The sequence below is a fragment of the Staurois parvus genome, unplaced genomic scaffold (genome assembly GCF_062004578.1).
Source record: "Staurois parvus isolate SC_StPar_1 unplaced genomic scaffold, SC_StPar_1.0 ptg000194l, whole genome shotgun sequence".
NCBI lineage: Eukaryota > Metazoa > Chordata > Amphibia > Anura > Ranidae > Staurois > Staurois parvus.
Window position 1 is genome coordinate 555,109 of NW_028317990.1, and position 17,712 is coordinate 572,820.

At 42.0% G+C, this 17,712-nt stretch overlaps 1 protein-coding gene across 3 annotated transcripts in view; it reads left to right on the top strand.

The window, feature by feature from the left end:
• The window catches only part of MAPKAP1 (MAPK associated protein 1), a 307,717-nt gene that overhangs the window by 24,238 nt on the left and 265,767 nt on the right, over positions 1–17,712 (top strand). For 2 of the 3 annotated variants that reach the window (XM_089677866.1, XM_089677867.1), the window contains exon 2: positions 5,257–5,573. In XM_089677866.1, coding sequence (XP_089533992.1) covers positions 5,318–5,573 — 256 coding nt within the window. In that variant the 5' untranslated portion in view covers positions 5,257–5,317. Of the gene's footprint in view, positions 1–5,256; positions 5,574–17,712 lie in introns of those variants that run through there. The other variant, XM_089677868.1, reaches the window with a different exon arrangement.

The following is a 17,712-nucleotide window of genomic DNA, read 5'->3' on the forward strand; positions in this document are numbered from 1 at the left end:
CCCCTCTGCTACTTAACTGACCACGGTGATCAATATCCCAGGAGTTTAATTGACTTGATGCTATACTATATTAAAAGTCTTCCTTTAATTTTTTTAGCAGTGTATGTACAGCATTGGACAAAGTTCAGACATTTGGTTGCCTGGTTCTTGAAATTTCTCCAGTCTCTAACATAAAATAGGTAATTCATGAACTATTAGCAAAGTTTATTATAACCTGGCCGTATCATCCAATATGTAAGAAAACATTACCACTTTTTTTAGTTTCCATTCGAGAAGTTGATATTTTCTTCTTCCTTAGTTGAATACTTATTGCTTCTTTATGACATTATGGAACATATTAATCTGATCTGCAAATAAATATTTAAACACCTAAAATACAGCAGGAGGTATAGTCTCTCTGTCTCCCTGTCGTGGTTTTGGAAAGCCTTGCTTGGAAAGAGTTAAACAATTGCTGTCTGAAGCACTCAGTCATCCACCAGGCTGGGAAATGCCAAGGTCTTTTTGACATCTGCTCTCCGATTGATACTGCAGGCTTTGCGGGTAACAGCTGAAAAAGCCCCACAGGTGCCATATAAAGAGGTGACCATGTTGTCATATTTCATTGCGGCATCCTTCTGCAACACCATAATTACCTAATTAGGTTGTTAATTAGGAAATTAGCATTTTGCCGTATTGATAGAAGGCGGCATGCAAGCTGGGCGCGTTTGTCTACTTTAATTTAGGATTTGTGTGTCTATCATACTTGCGCTCTAACTTGAGCCATGGGAAAGGAGACACAATGTGGACTGGATCATGAATGAGTTATGTGATCTTCCTGTTTACTGGGTTTAGTAGGATTAATTCAATAGATATTTCTCTTTTTTATTGTTCAGTCTGTTAAATTTGTTCCCATTTCATAATTTTAATTAAAGCCGACATTTTGTGTTATTTCAGTTTAATGCTGAAAGTGTATCTAAACCCAAGTACAAAAATATAATATTTTGCAGTTTACTACTACTTTGATGTGGTGGCTGCATTAGTTTTCTTTTTCTGGCTTTTTTTTCTCTTGTTTTAAACTGGTGATCCTGCCAGTAACACACTCCCTGTCGAAAGTTGACAAATCCCCATCACTGTATCCTTTCAATGGAGGAGCAGTGTTGTCACCCTAAGGCCGATTTTTCTGAAGTGTATTTAAACCCATATAGTTTCATAGTTAGTCTGGCTGAAAAAAAGACAAAAGTCCATCCAGTTCAACCATTAAAAAAAAAGAAAAAAAAAAGTTATATTCCTATACCCACAGTTGATCCAGAGGAAGGCAAAAAAACTCCCAGAAAAGCATGATCCACTTTGCTCCCGCAGGGAAACAAATTCCTTCATGATCCCCTGAGAGGCAATCGGATATTCTCTGGATCAACTTTACCTATAAATGTTAGTATCCAGTTATATTCTGTGTATCCAAGAAAGAATCCAGGCCTTTTTTTAAGCAATCCACTGAGCTGGCCAGAACCAACTCTTGAGGGAGTCTATTCCACATGTTCACAGCTCTCACTGTGAAGAAACCTTTCCATGTTTGGAGATTAAATTTCTTTGCCTCCAGACGTAAAGAGTGCTCCCTTGTCCTCTGTGATGACCTCAGGGTGAACCAACTCTTGAGGGAATCTGGTACACATTATTATTATTATTATCATTGTCTAAATGTATATAGATTAGGAGATAGCCAGACAGATTCACAGCTCTTACTGTAAAGAAACCTTTCCGTATTTGGAGATTACATTTCTTTTTCTCCAGACGTAAAGAGTGCCCCCTTGTCCTCTGTGATGACCTCAGGGTGAATAGCTCTACACCGAGTTCACTATATGAACCACTGATGTATTTATACATGTTGATCATATCCCCCCCCATGAACAAATATATAACATAATTTGTAGTTTACATTTCCTGTCAAAGGCTGACAACACCCCGATGCTGTACTGAATCTATAGAGGAGCAACGTTGTCGCTCTAGGTTAGGTGTTCTGAAGTCACAGGGAGAATTGGGAACAATGAAACTGTTAACTTCCTGTGCTCCTTGCTTCTGCTGACTGTTATCAGCTTATTAGATTTCTGGCAGGATCAACAGGTATTTGTTTTGCACCTTTAAATCTGATGTAACAAAAAACTTTTAATGGAATGGTATATGTAATGCATAACTCCATGTTTTAGTCCAGACAAGCTATGTCTTTCATGAACACATGCAGCAGGTGTGTGCGCTGTATAAAATGTATGTAGCATCAGCTATATACAGTATATGAAGCTGTGATCTGGCAGTGGGACGTGAACCTCCCATCCCGCTCCCGGAACAAAATCGGGAACACTGCTCAGCCATTTACAGGAAGTCAATCGTCTCTGAATGAATAAAAGGCTTGCTCTGATTGGCTGAAATGGAGGGGTGGGTGGATAACATCACAACGTGGTTTTTAATCTCCCAGAGTAATGCATTGGGCTGTGTGGATGGTGAAGCTGTATCACCAATGTAAATGGATGCAGCGGGGACCAGGTGGGGGGGGGGGGGAGTTATCTTGGCACTAATTTTAGCAGTCACGTTATTTTTTCTAAGAAGGTAAACTAACCTTTAAAATATTTATATACAGCGGGTAGAATAAGTATCGAACACATCACCATTTTTCTCAGTACCATTTTTCTAGAGCTGCTATTGACATGAACTTTTCACCACATGTCAGTAACAACCCATGCAATCCATACATACAAAGAAGCCAAAACAAATACGTTTAGACATTAACTGCTTGCCCTCCAGAGGATTTATACCCCTTCCTGACCATGCAATGTTTTGCAATACAACGCTGCGTTACTTTGCACGGTCATGCAACGCTGCACCCATATAAAATTTATGTCCTTTTTCCCCACAAATAGAGCTTTCTTTCGGTGGTATTTGATCACCTCTGCATTTTTTTTATTTTTTATGCAATAAACAAAAAAAGACCGACAATTTTGAAAAAACAACCTATTTTTGACTTTTTGCTATTTAACATGTCCAGTAAAAAAAATTTAAAAATCAAATTTCGGCATAAATTTAGGCCAAAATGTATTTTGCTACGTCTTTGCTAAAAAATATTCCAATACATGTAAATTAATTGCTTTACGTGAAAGTTATAGCATTTACAAATGGCGGTATATATACTGGAATTTTTAAATTTTTATACTAGTAATGGCGGCGATCAGTGACTTATTGTGGGACTGCGGCAGGCATTCTGACACTGGGGGGGAAATTACTTGGTATCAGGGACATCCCCAGTGACACCAATACAGTGATCAGTGCTAATACAAAGCACTGACACTGCACTAATGGCACTGGGCAGGAAGTGGTTAACGTGGGGTGTTCTAAGGGTTAACTGTGTGCTGTTTTACTATGAGGCTGTGTTATGTTTCACTGTAAGCACACTGCTTTGTATGGCTCTGCTATGCAGAGCCATACAAAGCAGTGTGCAGGAGCTGACAGGGGAGAGATCTGTATTGTTGACATACAGTTCTCTCCCTTGTCGGAAATCCTTGGAAATTGCCGGGTCCTGGTGAGGAATCAACGATCGGGACCCAGTGATTGACAGCCAAGGCCTGTAGCAGTATTTCTGCTATAGGATAACGCGGAAGCGGTTAAAGTGTTATTAAACCCACAACAGTAAGATCAGTCTGTATATGCAGTAAAGCATGCTTGTTATACTCACTGTAGAACCTAAGGGGTTAATCTTCTGCACTGTGTAAACGCTGTTTGATTCTTACTTCTCTGATCCTCCCCTTCTTCCAGTGTCCCCCTCTTATCTGACAGGACATATTGTGTGGAGTCACTCTGCACATGCTCAGTTTGGTGTGTATAGCTAGATAGGTGTTTTTTTTTCTTGGTAGAGTGCATGTGATCAGCACAGGACCAATCAGCGCTGTCCAGACAGAGGTCAGGGGTCCTGCATCCTCCCTGATCTGTCTGGTGTGTTCCTTGGCCTTCATGATGCTGTTTGTTCACTAATGTTCTCTAACAAACCTCTGAGGGCTTCACAGAACAGCTGTATTTATACTGAGATTAAATTACACACAGGTGGATTCTATTTACTGATTAGGTGACTTGTGAAGGCAATTGGTTCCACTAGATTTTAGTTAGGTGTATCAGTTAGGTGTATCAGAGTAAAGGGGGCTGAATACAAATCAGGGTGGATTTGATTTAAATCATATGTAAATCACTAGTGAAAAGGTTCAATTTAAATCATATAAATTTTAAGCAGCAACTGTCATCCTCTGACCCGCTGTTGAATCACCGATGGTCCCATTCACTTTAATGGGGTGGCTGGTGATGCGGCAGTGACACAACAAGGTGAGGGACGTAGCGGCAGCAGGTGAGTGGATGCCCGCTAACAGGTGCTGCCATGATGGATGTAAAATGACAAGTGCTCTTTAAATGTAAGGAATCCAACTTATTCTTGCTGGTAGTTAGAATCTTTAACATTTGCAAACCAAATGAAGGTTTCCTTTTTAGAATAATAAGCAGTCTGGTTAGTAAACAGCGATATCAGAACAGATTTTAGGTTAATTGGTTAATCACACATAGCTGGAGAACTACTCACATTCTTTTATTTCATGTTTTTTCTCATGGTTACTGTGAAATTGTGCGAATGCATCAATGCAGTGCATGTTATCTCATTGAATGAGTTTACCAAAAATGTAAATATTGCAGAATATACAGCCTCATGCTACATAGCTAAGCTCCATTTCATGCTGAATAAACTCAATTATGTATCTTAAATAGAAAACTATTTTAGATACATTTTTATTCCAAAAGCATTTTATTAAAATAAATTTGATAAAAAGAAAAAAAATCAGATTTAAATAAAATCCGATTAAAAAGAAAAAAAATCATCGATTTTTATCCATCCTGATACAAATACATGCCATACTTTTCAGATATTTATTTGTAAAAAAAAATGTTGAAAACCATTTATAATTTTCCTTCCATTTCACAATTATGTGCCACTTTGTGTTGGTCTATCACATAAAATCCTAATAAAATACATTGACGTTTTTGGTTGTAACATGACAAAATGTGTAACATTTCAAGGGGTATGAATACTTTTTTCAAGGCACTGTACTTAGCTGCAAGACCTGACCGTTTAGGACACTGTCTCGTGAGCAAGAATCTTACAGAACTAAGATTTTCATGTTATCAGAAACTCCTTTTAAAATGAAGATCTGATAAATAATGTGATGTTTAATTTTTTCTCTTCTATTTGTTTGGCAGGAAACAGTTCTCTATGAATTACCAGATTTTATGGTGATAAACCCATGTAGCGCAGAAGAGAATGGCCTTTTTGGACAATCCTTTGATTATCTTGGCACATATCCGGCAGTCCCATGTGACGAGCGATGACACGGGCATGTGTGAGATGGTGCTCATTGACCATGATGTAGACTTAGAAAAACTGTACCCATCATCTGTCTCTGGAGACAACCTCTCACAGACACAAGGAAATGGAGAAACTCAAGGCTACATTTATTCTCAGTCCGTTGATATCACATCTAGCTGGGATTTTGGCATAAGAAGAAGATCAAACACAGGTAAGAACTGGACTATTAATTGGAATGAATTATTCACTCTAAGAAATGTTTTTGTCCTTTACCAGTAAATTACTGGTGTACTTGGTATGTCCTGCTGAGTCCATGTCCATGTGTGTAGCTGTGGGGATCTTCTGTCAGTTTGAAATATTAGTTTATGTATCACAGCTGCTAGTCGAATCTGTTTCAGGGCTTGTTAAAATGTAAACAAACGCTGGTACATTGTAGCTGGTTGTGGCTCTTGAGTACAGAATATCTGGGTTTTCTTTTTGCAGGAATTGCTGAAGAAACTCTGAAAGCAGAAAAAATAGTCTTTCCTAATTAAAGTGGTAATAAACCCCAAATCAAAAATGTAAATACAGTATATTGCAGGTTACCAGTCATTAGATGTGGGGGTTGCGTTAACTACATGCTGCCCAGCCACTGTACATATACGACGGCAGGGCAGCACTCGCAGGCAAAACCACGGTTTAAAACGTGTGTTTTGTAAACAAATAGGGGGCGCGCGCGAGGCGCGCCGTCGCCCTATCTGTCCCGCGGATCACCGCCGCAGATGTCAGTCGCCGGGTCACAGCCGCTCCTTAGCGGCTATGTCCTGGCGATCGGCGGTAAACAGTGACAGAGAGCACAGCTGCAGTAGCTGTGCTGTCTGTCACTTCCCTGTCAGCTCGAGGATGAGCTGATCGAGAGAGAACAGTTTCTCTTTCTCAATCAGCCTTGTCCCGTCCAGTACACCCCCCCGCCCCCTAGTAAAACACTCCCCTCACTCCTATAACCCTTCCCTGCAAAATAAAGTTAACCCCTTCCTCCAGATTGCCATTAGTACAGTGTCAGTGGTTTTATTTTTGCACTGATCACTGTATTAGTGTTTTTGGGGATGTCAGTGACCCCAAGTCAGTACCCCGCAATGTCAGAATGTCCGCCGCAGTCCCGCCATAAGTCGCTGGTCGCTGCCATAAGTCCCTGATCGCCGCCATAATTCGCTGATCGCCGCCATTATTAGTATAAAAGAAAACCTAAAAATCCCAGTATCTTTGTCAGTCTGTGGGGAGGGGAGTGTTAGATGTACTAGCAGATTTAAATACACTAACAAATTGAATCCAATACTTAATAAACAGGCCTCCTTTAGACAGGGCTGTTCGGTACAGAGTGTGTGGATCAAACATCTGTGTCCTCTCAGTTTATGCAGAGTGACATGGACAGAGCCCGCTCTGTTCTTTGGGGTGCTGGGTATAAACGGACTCCACTGTCAACTGAAACCGATTTGCCCTCCGATCCGATCCACTTAAATGGATGACGGATCCTCCTGTTTTTTTTTTTTTCAGCGTAGCATATTGGGCCTGGGGGAAGGTGGGTGTAGACAAACATTTCAACGTTTACATTTGCTTGTACACAGGGGTGAATGGACCATCTGATCAGGTACACCTGAAAAACTGATAAGTGGACCTGATCAGACACACCATTTGAAAAAGACCTTACAGCAAATAGTTTTTTCCTTTTGGGATAAAGGTTTTACATAAATGAAAGCTGATAATTGTAAGCACCCCTTCCAGTGCTAAATGGTTTGTCTTATGCCTGTAACTGAATACATCTACAAGAGAGACTATTGTGAACTTCACTGGATCAGAGGGGGGCTCAGGTAAGGATTGGGGGGGGGACTGGGGGGGCACTGCTTACAGAAAGTTTTTTTATCTTCATGCATAGAATGCATGCATGAAGGTAAAAAACCTTGAACCTTTAGATCCACTTTAAAGATTTCTAGGATCTGGTCTGGGCTGTGACTTTGAAACTCAGTGACTGCTTAATATCCAATGAATGCATCTTCTTCCTTCTCCACCTTAATTTCTTGCCTAAGAGAGTCTTTACAAAGCCATACAAAGTGTTCACGTAGCTCACTCTTGTATCCCAGTGATTAGTAATCTAAAACGAGCTCCCAACAATATCTGTGTGGTTGAATTGTGGATAGCAAAATGATGGAGGATTTGACTTCCTCAATTAAAGAAATAGCAGTGATGTTTTATTTTTTAAAACTTTGTTTTATTGGATTTACAAGTTCATCAGGATACAAAACGTTTTTAAGACCTTAAAATGAAAGTGGAATTCCAGGCTCTATCTAAGCCTAAACCGGCTCCCACCCCCCTTCCTAGCTCCTATACTAACTACCATGTGGATGGAAGATGCTTATACTATGTCCATTCTCAGAGCACTCTGGCCTAGTCGCATGATCTCCCCAGTGGTCCTCTTCAGGGGAGAGGAGAGAGTGCATCAGTGGATGGAATACCTGGGTGGTGACATCACCCTAGGCCAATACTAACCATACACTAAGTGAAAAACTCATTCAGACTAATTTTCGAATAACGAACACTTTGATTCTTTGATTTTTTTTTTTTTTTGGTTCAGAAAAGTCTAAACTGACTTTCTATTTGTGCCCATTAAAGTAGTTGTAAAGGCTCAAGGTTTTTTACCTTCAAGCATTCTATACATGAAGGTAAAAAAACCTTCTGCATGCACCCCCCCTCTTAATACTCACCTTACTTTCCCTCTCGATTCAGCGATGTGCACTGGAGTCTTGACTATCCCGGGACTCCCTCTCCCCGTTGGGTGAGACAGAAGTGGGAGCCATTGTCAGTCACAGCCAGTGAGCCAATTGGTAGACAAAGGGGGCGGGGCTGAGCCACGGCTCCTTGTGTGAATGGACACACAGAGCAGTGGGTGCCCCCATAGCAAGCTGCTTGCTAGGGGCACTCGACAGGAGGGAGGGACCAGGAGTGTTGGTAGGGGACCTGAGAAGAGGAGGATCTGGGCTGCTATGTGCAAAACCTTTACACACAGCAGGTAAGTATAGACATGTTTGTTGTTTAAAAAAATAAGCCATTAGAATCACTTTAACTGGATGAAAATAGGAGTGCTCCAAATGACAGTTTTTCGAACGATTTTTCGTCCAGTGTATGGGCACCTGCTGCTGCAGGGAAACAATCACATGACTGGACCAGAGTGTCACGAAAATAGGTAAATAAAAGTATTTTCCTTGTACAGGGTGAATAGGAGTTAGAAGGGGGGTGGAATCCATATTAAGTTCATTTAGTTAGAGCCTGGAATTTAAAAACTTCCTGGAGCAAGTGATAGGGTGTCACAGAGGGAATGTTACCTCCTAGTGGTGATATCTGGCTGTGTCCACTGACCCTCTTGTTAACCCACTTTTTACTTCTGCCCCATATCTCGACCTTTTAGGAGGGCTTTCTTTCCACTCTAGCCCTGTAGCCTAGGAAGGCTCCCTACCCTTTTTTTTCTCTACTTAAAGTGTTACTAAACCCACACCAGTAAAATCAGTCTGCATACGCAGTAAAGCATGCTTGTTATACTCACTGTGAAACCTAAGGGGTTCATGCTGTGCATTGTGTAAAAACTCTGTTTGATCCTGACTTCTCTGACCGTCCCCTTCTTCTGGTGTCCCCCTCTTGTCTCCTCTCCTGATAAGACATATCCTGTGGAGTCACTCTACACATGCTCAGTTTGGTGTGTATTGCTAGAGAGGTTGTTTTTTTTTTTTTTGCTCTGGAGAGTGCTTGTGATCAGCTCCGAAAGAAAACTCCTCCTATAAGCTTTGTCCAGTGCTGTACTGGACACTGACAGAACTCACAAGACTTCTCTAACTGCTGATGAGAAAAAGAATTTAGCAATTTATATTTACTAAAATAATTGCACTTTCATGTTGTGTGTACTGTGGAAGACCAGATATAGTGAATGCAGGCCTGGGTTTAGTAACCCCCTCTGTCTTCTATATTTGATACTTTTTTGTACACAAACGTTTTTTTTCTACTACCTACTGTTCTAAAGCCAAACAGCAACACAAGAGGTGGATTGACTTAAAATAGCATTATCCTTTGAACAGAGAGAAATCATTGAGCAGTGCAGGATAATATACTGATAGAAGATCATTTTATAACATTTTTAAAGTTGGATTATAGTAAAAGGATGCATTGTTTTATGTAATTTATTATTTATAGTCAATGGATTTGTAAGATTTTGTTGTGTATGCTTGGGGAAGTCCTCTTCCTTTTTTTTTTTCTTTTTGTAATTCTTTACAGTTACTACCACTAGCACTAACACCATACGTACTCCACCCCCACCCCCTGATCTCCGCTGCACTTCCATGTGTGATTATCTGTCACTACCCATGCACTTGGTGCAGTGACCTGGGGATTTGAAAATTCCGCTCTTCCTCTTTTTTCCTTGGGGCTTCCAGGATGGATCAGAGAAATTCGTATTAGTCACATGCTGGCAGTGTGACCACTTTGATTAATCAGAATTGATCTGATCCATCCTGGAAGCCCCAAGAAAGTAGGGGAAGAGCCATGACCTTTCAGTCCTGATGACAGTGGTCTCATGGACAAATAGAGACAGTGAATTTCGCTAGTGTGACACATCAGTGAATATGTTCAGGGTTCTGTCTTTTCTTACTCTATCTGAAACTACAAAAGAAGGTTTTGGCTATGCATACACTTTATTATCTAAATTTTTTTCTATGCTGACTTACTTTTGGTATTGTGATGCTCAATTACTCAAATTCTAAACAGAAACTTTTAAATTATTAATTAATTTGTATTCTTTTCTCCTTGAGGACTCAAAGCGCTTCTGGGGCAGATGGTGAGGTAGCTGACTTGGGCATGCACAGTAGACTATCATTTTTAGACAGGACCAATTAACGTAGAACTGTAGTCAGAAAAGTCCTGATAGATAATTTCAGACTGGCCCCTTTTGCAGTTATAGCTATGTAAAACATAAAAAAATAAGCGCCTATACTGTTTAAAACCCACTGTCTCACCCTGCTCTGCACATATTCATTTGCTCTCAATTTTTCGGCACTGTGCTGAAAATCTGGAGGCCAATCTGTTGACAGCCTAAAGATTTACTGCTGCTCAGGGGCTCTGGGCTTCAGCAAAATATCAGCCTCCAGCATGAAGAAACAGGAACAATGCTGGAGGCAATTTACATCACACACTAATTTTAGTAGCATAATTATTAATGTGGAATGTCTGTTCCTTGCTAATGTAGATTATTTTTAATAAGTTGTTATGGGAAAAGTTCCATTTTCACCTACCATCATAGAAACCAACACAAGCAGAAAATGCAGATAGTGTCCTGACGGGTAACTGAGGACCCCAGTTCTAAAATTTAAAGAGTATGTAAAGCCAACATTTTACGTTCCTAATATGTACCTCTGGGACCATGTACCGTATTTTTCGCTCCATGAGACGCACCTGACCATAAGACGCACCTAGGTTTTAGAGGAGTAAAACAAGAAAAAAAATATTCTGAACCAATGGACTGCAGACATAGTACAGGAAGTGACCAGACACTGCAGACACAGTACAGGAGATGACCAGAGACTACAGACAGTACAAGAGATGACCAGAGACTGCAGACACCGTACAGGAGGACCAGAGACTGCAGACATAGTACAGGAGATGACCAGAGACTGCGGACATTTTACAGGAGATGACCAGAGACTGCGGACATAGTACAGGAGATGGACCAGAGACTGCCGACATAGTACAGGAGATGACCAGAGACTGCTGACATAGTACAGGAGATGACCAGAGACTGCCGACATAGTACAGGAGATGACCAGAGACTGCCGACATAGTACAGGAGATGACCAGAGACTGCCGACATAGTACAGGAGATGACCAGAGACTGCCGACATAGTACAAGAGAAGGACCAGAGACTGCGGACACAGTACAGGAGAAGGACCAGAGACTGCCGACACAGTACAGGAGATGACCAGAGACTGCGGACACAGTACAGGAGATGGACTAGAGACTGCGGACACAGTACAGGAGATGACCAGAGACTGCGGACACAGTACAGGAGATGACCAGAGACTGCGGACACAGTACAGGAGATGACCAGAGACTGCGGACACAGTACAGGAGATGACCAGAGACTGCGGACACAGTACAGGAGATGACCAGAGACTGCGGACACAGTACAGGAGATGACCAGAGACTGCGGACACAGTACAGGAGATGACCAGAGGCTGCGGACATAATACAGGGGATGACCAGAGACTGTGGACAGTACAGGGGATGACCAGAGACTGTGGACAGTACAGAGGATGACCAGAGACTGTGGACAGTACAGGGGATGACCAGAGACTGTGGACAGTACAGGGGATGACCAGAGACTGCGGACACAGTACAGGAGATGACCAGAGACTGCGGACACAGTACAGGAGATGACCAGAGACTGCGGACACAGTACAGGAGATGACCAGAGACTGCGGACACAGTACAGGAGATGACCAGAGACTGTGGACATAATACAGGGGATGACCAGAGACTGTGGACAGTACAGGGGATGACCAGAGACTGCGGACACAGTACAGGAGATGACCAGAGACTGCGGACATAATACAGGGGATGACCAGAGACTGTGGACAGTACAGGGGATGACCAGAGACTGCGGACAGTACAGGGGATGACCAGAGACTGCGGACAGTACAGGAGATGACCAGAGACTGCGGACAGTACAGGGGATGACCAGAGACTGCGGACATAATACAGGGGATGACCAGAGACTGTGGACAGTACAGGGGATGACCAGAGACTGTGGACAGTACAGGGGATGACCAGAGACTGTGGACAGTATAGGGGATGACCAGAGACTGTGGACAGTATAGGGGATGACCAGAGACTGCAGACAGTATAGGGGATGACCAGAGGCTGTGGACAGTACAGGGGATGAACAGAGACTGCAGACAGTACAGGAGATGACCAGAGACTGCGGACAGTACAGGGGATGACCAGAGACTGCGGACAGTACAGGAGATGACCAGGGACTGCGGACAGTACAGATGACCAGGGACTGCGGACAGTACAGATGACCAGAGACTGCGGACAGTACAGGGGATGACCAGAGACTGCAGACAGTACAGGGCATGACCAGACACTGAGGACCTTTAGGGAGGGGGAGCGGGTACCTGAATTTGACAGGTACCCGCTCCCACTTCCGCAGAGTTCTCCTTCCTATACTGTGGGCACCCGACTTTGACAGCCGGTGCCCACTGCGCATGCGCGAGAAGCGCTGCACTTTGTGAATGGCCCGGCGTCTTTTGGGACCTGTCATGTGTCCCAGAAGACACCGGACCATTCACAAAGCGCAGCGCTTCTCGCGCATGCGCAGTGGGCACACGGCTGTCACAGATGCCGGGCGGGAAGAAGCCAGCGCTGGAAGACTACAGCTCTGGACCGAGGAACAGGTGATTTCCTGCCGCAGAGAACAGCTGAGCGGCCGGCCCGGTATTCTGACATGATGGCGGCGGAAATACTGGACCGGCCGCTTTATATTCGCTCCATAAGACGCACTGATATTTTTCCCCCTTTTTTGGTGGGAAAAAAGTGCGTCTTATGGAGCGAAAAATACGGTACTTGTATGAAAACGTACCCTGTTCTTTTTGTATTGCTTCTTGTGTGAAATCCCTGGTGTTCCTCACACTGCCTTTGCTTTCCTATTAAAAATTGACCAAACTAGGTAGGACAGCACAGTGTGGTCAGTTATCTAGCTATGCTGGGGGCTCTTGCTTTCCTTTAATGATCAGACTTGTCCTGACACTCTTCACCCCCCCCCCCCCTCACAGCCATTCACTGAGGAGACCAGTGTTCTGCTGTTTCTCCTCCCCCAGCCCCCTAAGCTCATCATACAGCTGAGAACAGAGGGTACAGTAAAGGAAATAAGTATTTGATCCTCTGCTGATTTTGAATGTTTGCCCACTCACAAAGAAATGATCAGTCTAAAAATCGGATGGTAGGTGTATTGTAACACTAAAAGACAGAATAGCAAAAATTCAAAAGAAATGCATGTCTAACAAATTATGAACTAATTTGCATGTTCATGAGGGAAATAAGTATTTGATCCCCTATCATTCAGCAGGATTTCTGGCTATCAGGTGTCTTTCATACAGGTAACAAGCTGAGATTAGAAGCAGTCTCTTAAAGGGAGTGTTGCTAATCTCGTTTTGTTATCTGTCTCTCAGTGTTACAATGCACCTACCATTCAATTTTTAGACTGATCATTTCTTTTTTGAGTGGGCAAACATTCAAAATCAGCAGGCAATCAAATACTTATTTCCTTCACTGTATATGATCACTTTAAAAAAAAGGGGGGGAAATGGTATTTATAATTTTTTTTAATGTTTTTTTATGTGTATACACAATTGTTTTGCCTTTCATTCTATTTTAAAGTGACTGGGCTGCTTTACAAGGTGAGGGTTTGCATTGGTAAGCTGCAATATATTAAGTTTTGTTTTTGGGTTTAATACCACTTTAATCTTTCATTTCCCATGACTGCGCTGTAATATGAATACAAGAAGCTGGTTCGGGTGTAGCAAGACCATTTTCCTATGCTAACATTTTAGGCTATAAAGCTCACTGTTGTACGTCTCCTAATCTAAGCATAGCCCGAGTCTTATTAACACAAGTCTGATAATCACCGCTTTCCTTGCTTATAGTCTGTCAGATGTTAATAGAACATGATTTATGCCCTGTTTTGCATAGATTCACAGAGATAAATATACCAAAAGAATGGCTGCTAATTAGTTTAGTACAGCTTAGGTAGGAATGTTGTGCATACAAAATCTTTTAGGAAAACATTACCTAGTTAATCATTTCAAAATTTGGTGGCATTCTGGCACAGTGGCTGCTCTGAAAAAATGGTAAGAGCTCAGGAGATCTGAAGGAAAACTGTATTTTGCCAGTATTTTCATTTATATATATTTATTGTATTTTTTTTGGTTTGAATCCCAACCACGGCACCACCTGCCTGGAGTTTGCATGTTCTCCCTGTGCCTGCGTGGGTTTCCTCCTGGTACTCCGGTTTCCTCCAACACTCCAAAAACATGCTGGTAGGTTAATTGGATCCTGTCTAAATTGGTCCCTAATATGTGTATGTATGAATGTAAGTTAGGGACCTTAGATTGTACACACCTTGAGGGTTAGGGACTGAAGTGAATATACTATCTATATATATATATATATATATATATATATATATATATATGTAAAGTGCTGCGTAAATTGACGGTGCTATATAAGTACCTGCAATAAAATAGATAAATAAAAATAAATAAATAAATTGGAAGCTCTAACGTGCAGGGCCCTCTGTTCCATCTTGTATTGTAACTGTAATGTCTATCTTCATTTTGTCAAGCGTTGCGCAAACTGTTGGCGCTATATAAATCCTGTATAATAATAATTACTTCCAAGAGCAAGTACGTTCTATATTCTATTTAAATAGTATTAAACCCTTTTAGCTTGAAAGATTGAATAAAAAAAACATTCTCCAGAAAGCAATTTGGTAAAATTCTTACCCCAGCTCTTGCCATTTATCCCTTTCAATGCTGCTGGCTCCTATTCTCTCTACTTCCCTGAACCTCCGATCCACACAGAAGAGAATCTGAAATACATACTACTTCAACGATCTGACACCCATGAGATCCCTCACCAAAATCTTTTCCCCCCATCTTCTTTCAGGGGTGCTGGTCTTCAGTCATCTTGATTTGCCTGTGCAGAATGACATCACTCCTGCTCGTGTGCAGAGTGCCTTGCCATCCTAGGCTATGGGGCTGTGTGTTTCTATTGATGCACACAGTGTAGGCAGACTCCACTCTAGTCTCTGCATGCAAGAGTAGCACCATAGCATGCAGCAAGAGAAAAGAACCTGGAGCAGTTGTCAGGGCACCAGGTTAAACTGGAACATAGGCACGGATAAAAACGCTACATACATACTAAGTGATTAAATCAGCGGCTGAAATTTCTTTAAAAAACCGAGGGTTTAATATCACTAATTGAAGTGTGCTCATTAAAAAATAAAGGAAAATTATGAGCATTTTTGACAGAACTCCTCTATACTTAATAAAGAATGTCTTTGTTTTCTTTCAGCCTAAATGCAGATACAGCTGAAGGGTACTGTACATACCTGTGAATGTCTAGTATTGCATAGATTATCTGGGATATGTCAGACATAATAAAGGTGACCTCGGGTGCTCACAAATGCAAAACGATTTCACATACCATCACTATACCGCAGTGACATTAGCACATGCAGTGTTGCAGTGTGGCGCTTTATTAGCAGATGAAATAATGAGAATGGAAATACACATTTATCTGCAAATAACTGAAATCTGCAGGGGATCCCTTTAAAGGTACACTCAAGTGAAACGAACATTTTATCTTCCCGTTTATCTTGTGGTGTTGCTTACTTCGCTTATTAAACCCCTGGGGCTGAGTGTTTCCAGATTCTGTAACTTGTGTAGTTATCAGAATTTTTACGCACGTGACAAGGGACTGTACTATCCACAATCACTGTGAAAAGCTGCAATGTATACTTCCAGGTAAAGTCTCCAGACGGAGAACAATAAACCTGCCCCTGTACAGATCATTAGTAAGACCTCATCTAGAATATGAGGTTCAGTTTTGGGCACTGTGACGGGAGTGACTTTTGGGGGTGGGGGGACCTCTGTGTCAGCTCATGTTCTCCCCATTATGTTTAAGTGACCCTGTGCCTGTTAAGGGGTACAGGGTGTGAATGTCCCAGTCTTGTGTATAGTGTGTGTTCCTTTGTTCTCGGCCACATGGCTGTCCATTGTTTGTTTGCCATGTGCGTCATCCCATTGTTCTGTGTCTTGGGTTGGTTGGGGTGGTTCCCTGTAGCTCTTCCCACTGATTGGGCGGGTTGATGATGTGTTTCCTGTTCCTGGTTGTGTTTCCCCGCCCTGTGTATAAAACATGTTGTTTTGTGTTAAAATAAAGTGTTGGCTTCCTGTTTTACGAAGAGCTGGGTGCTGTCTATTTCCTGAGGGATTTCAAGGGTGTGGTCCGTGGATGGTGTCCAGACAGGGGAAGCTGCGGTATAACGGAATATACCCAAGAGTGGTCGGGTTCCGGTTCTGTTACAGGCACCAATTCACAAAAAGGAAATCAGGGACCTGGACAAAGTGCGGAGAAGGGCAACCAAACTGATAAGAGGCATGGAGATGTTCAGCTATGAGGAAAGATTAGAAGAACTGAGGGCCATTTCAAAATGATTTGCGCTAAAATATATAGAAAATGGAAATACATTTCCATCCATTTTAGTCGTGCACTGACATCCGTTGACATACATTTTTGACGGCCGTTAACATGCATTTTAGCATGCATTGAAGCATTCTGCATTTCCACAGGATATCCTGTGCATTGTGTTGTCATCTGCTTACATCCGTTGTGTTGCGCTAGAATGCATACATTTTGCATTATAGTGCAACGCAGCGTTATGGTGTGAATAGAACACATTGGAAATGATTGTGTTTTCAGATGTTTTTCCGTTGATCTACGTTTTACAGCTACGTTAAACCGTATATCAATACCCTGGTGTGAATTGGCCCTGAATGTTTTCTCTCTTGAAAAAAGGAGATTCAGGGCCAATTCACAATGGCATGCGATAAAATGTATGGAAAATGGATGTACATTTCCATTCATTTCAGTTGCATGCTGATGTCCTTTGACATACGTTTTGATGCTCGTTGATATGCTTTTTGACATCTGTTGACGTACATTTTGATGTCAGTTGACATGTATTTTAGCACATGTCAAAGCATACTGCATTTTCACAGGATATCCTGTGCATGTCAGCTTACATCTGTTGCGTTGCACATTGGAAATGGTTGTTTTTCAGATGTCCTTCTGTTGATCTGTGTTTTACAGCTGTGCTAAAACACAGATCAACGCACTGGTGTGAATTGTCCCTAAGGGGGATATGATTACCATAGGTGCTTCATATTGTAAACTTGGTGTAGAGTTATTCACCTTAAGGTCATTACAGAGGGCAAGGGGGCACATTTTAGATCTGGAAGAAAAGAGGTTTAACCTCCACACGCCAAGAGGCTTCTTCACAGTAAGAGCTGTGAAAAGGCAAAATTGACTTCCTCAGGAGCTAGTTCTAGCTAGCTCAGTTGGCTAGAAAAAAAGGCTGTACAGTATTTATAAAGGCACAGATTATAACTGGCTATTAATATAAGAGCTTCCACCACAGATTGTTAGTTCAGGGAACATCTGATTGCCTTAGAGCAGAGGTGTCCAACTAAATTTCATCATGGGCCTCATCAGC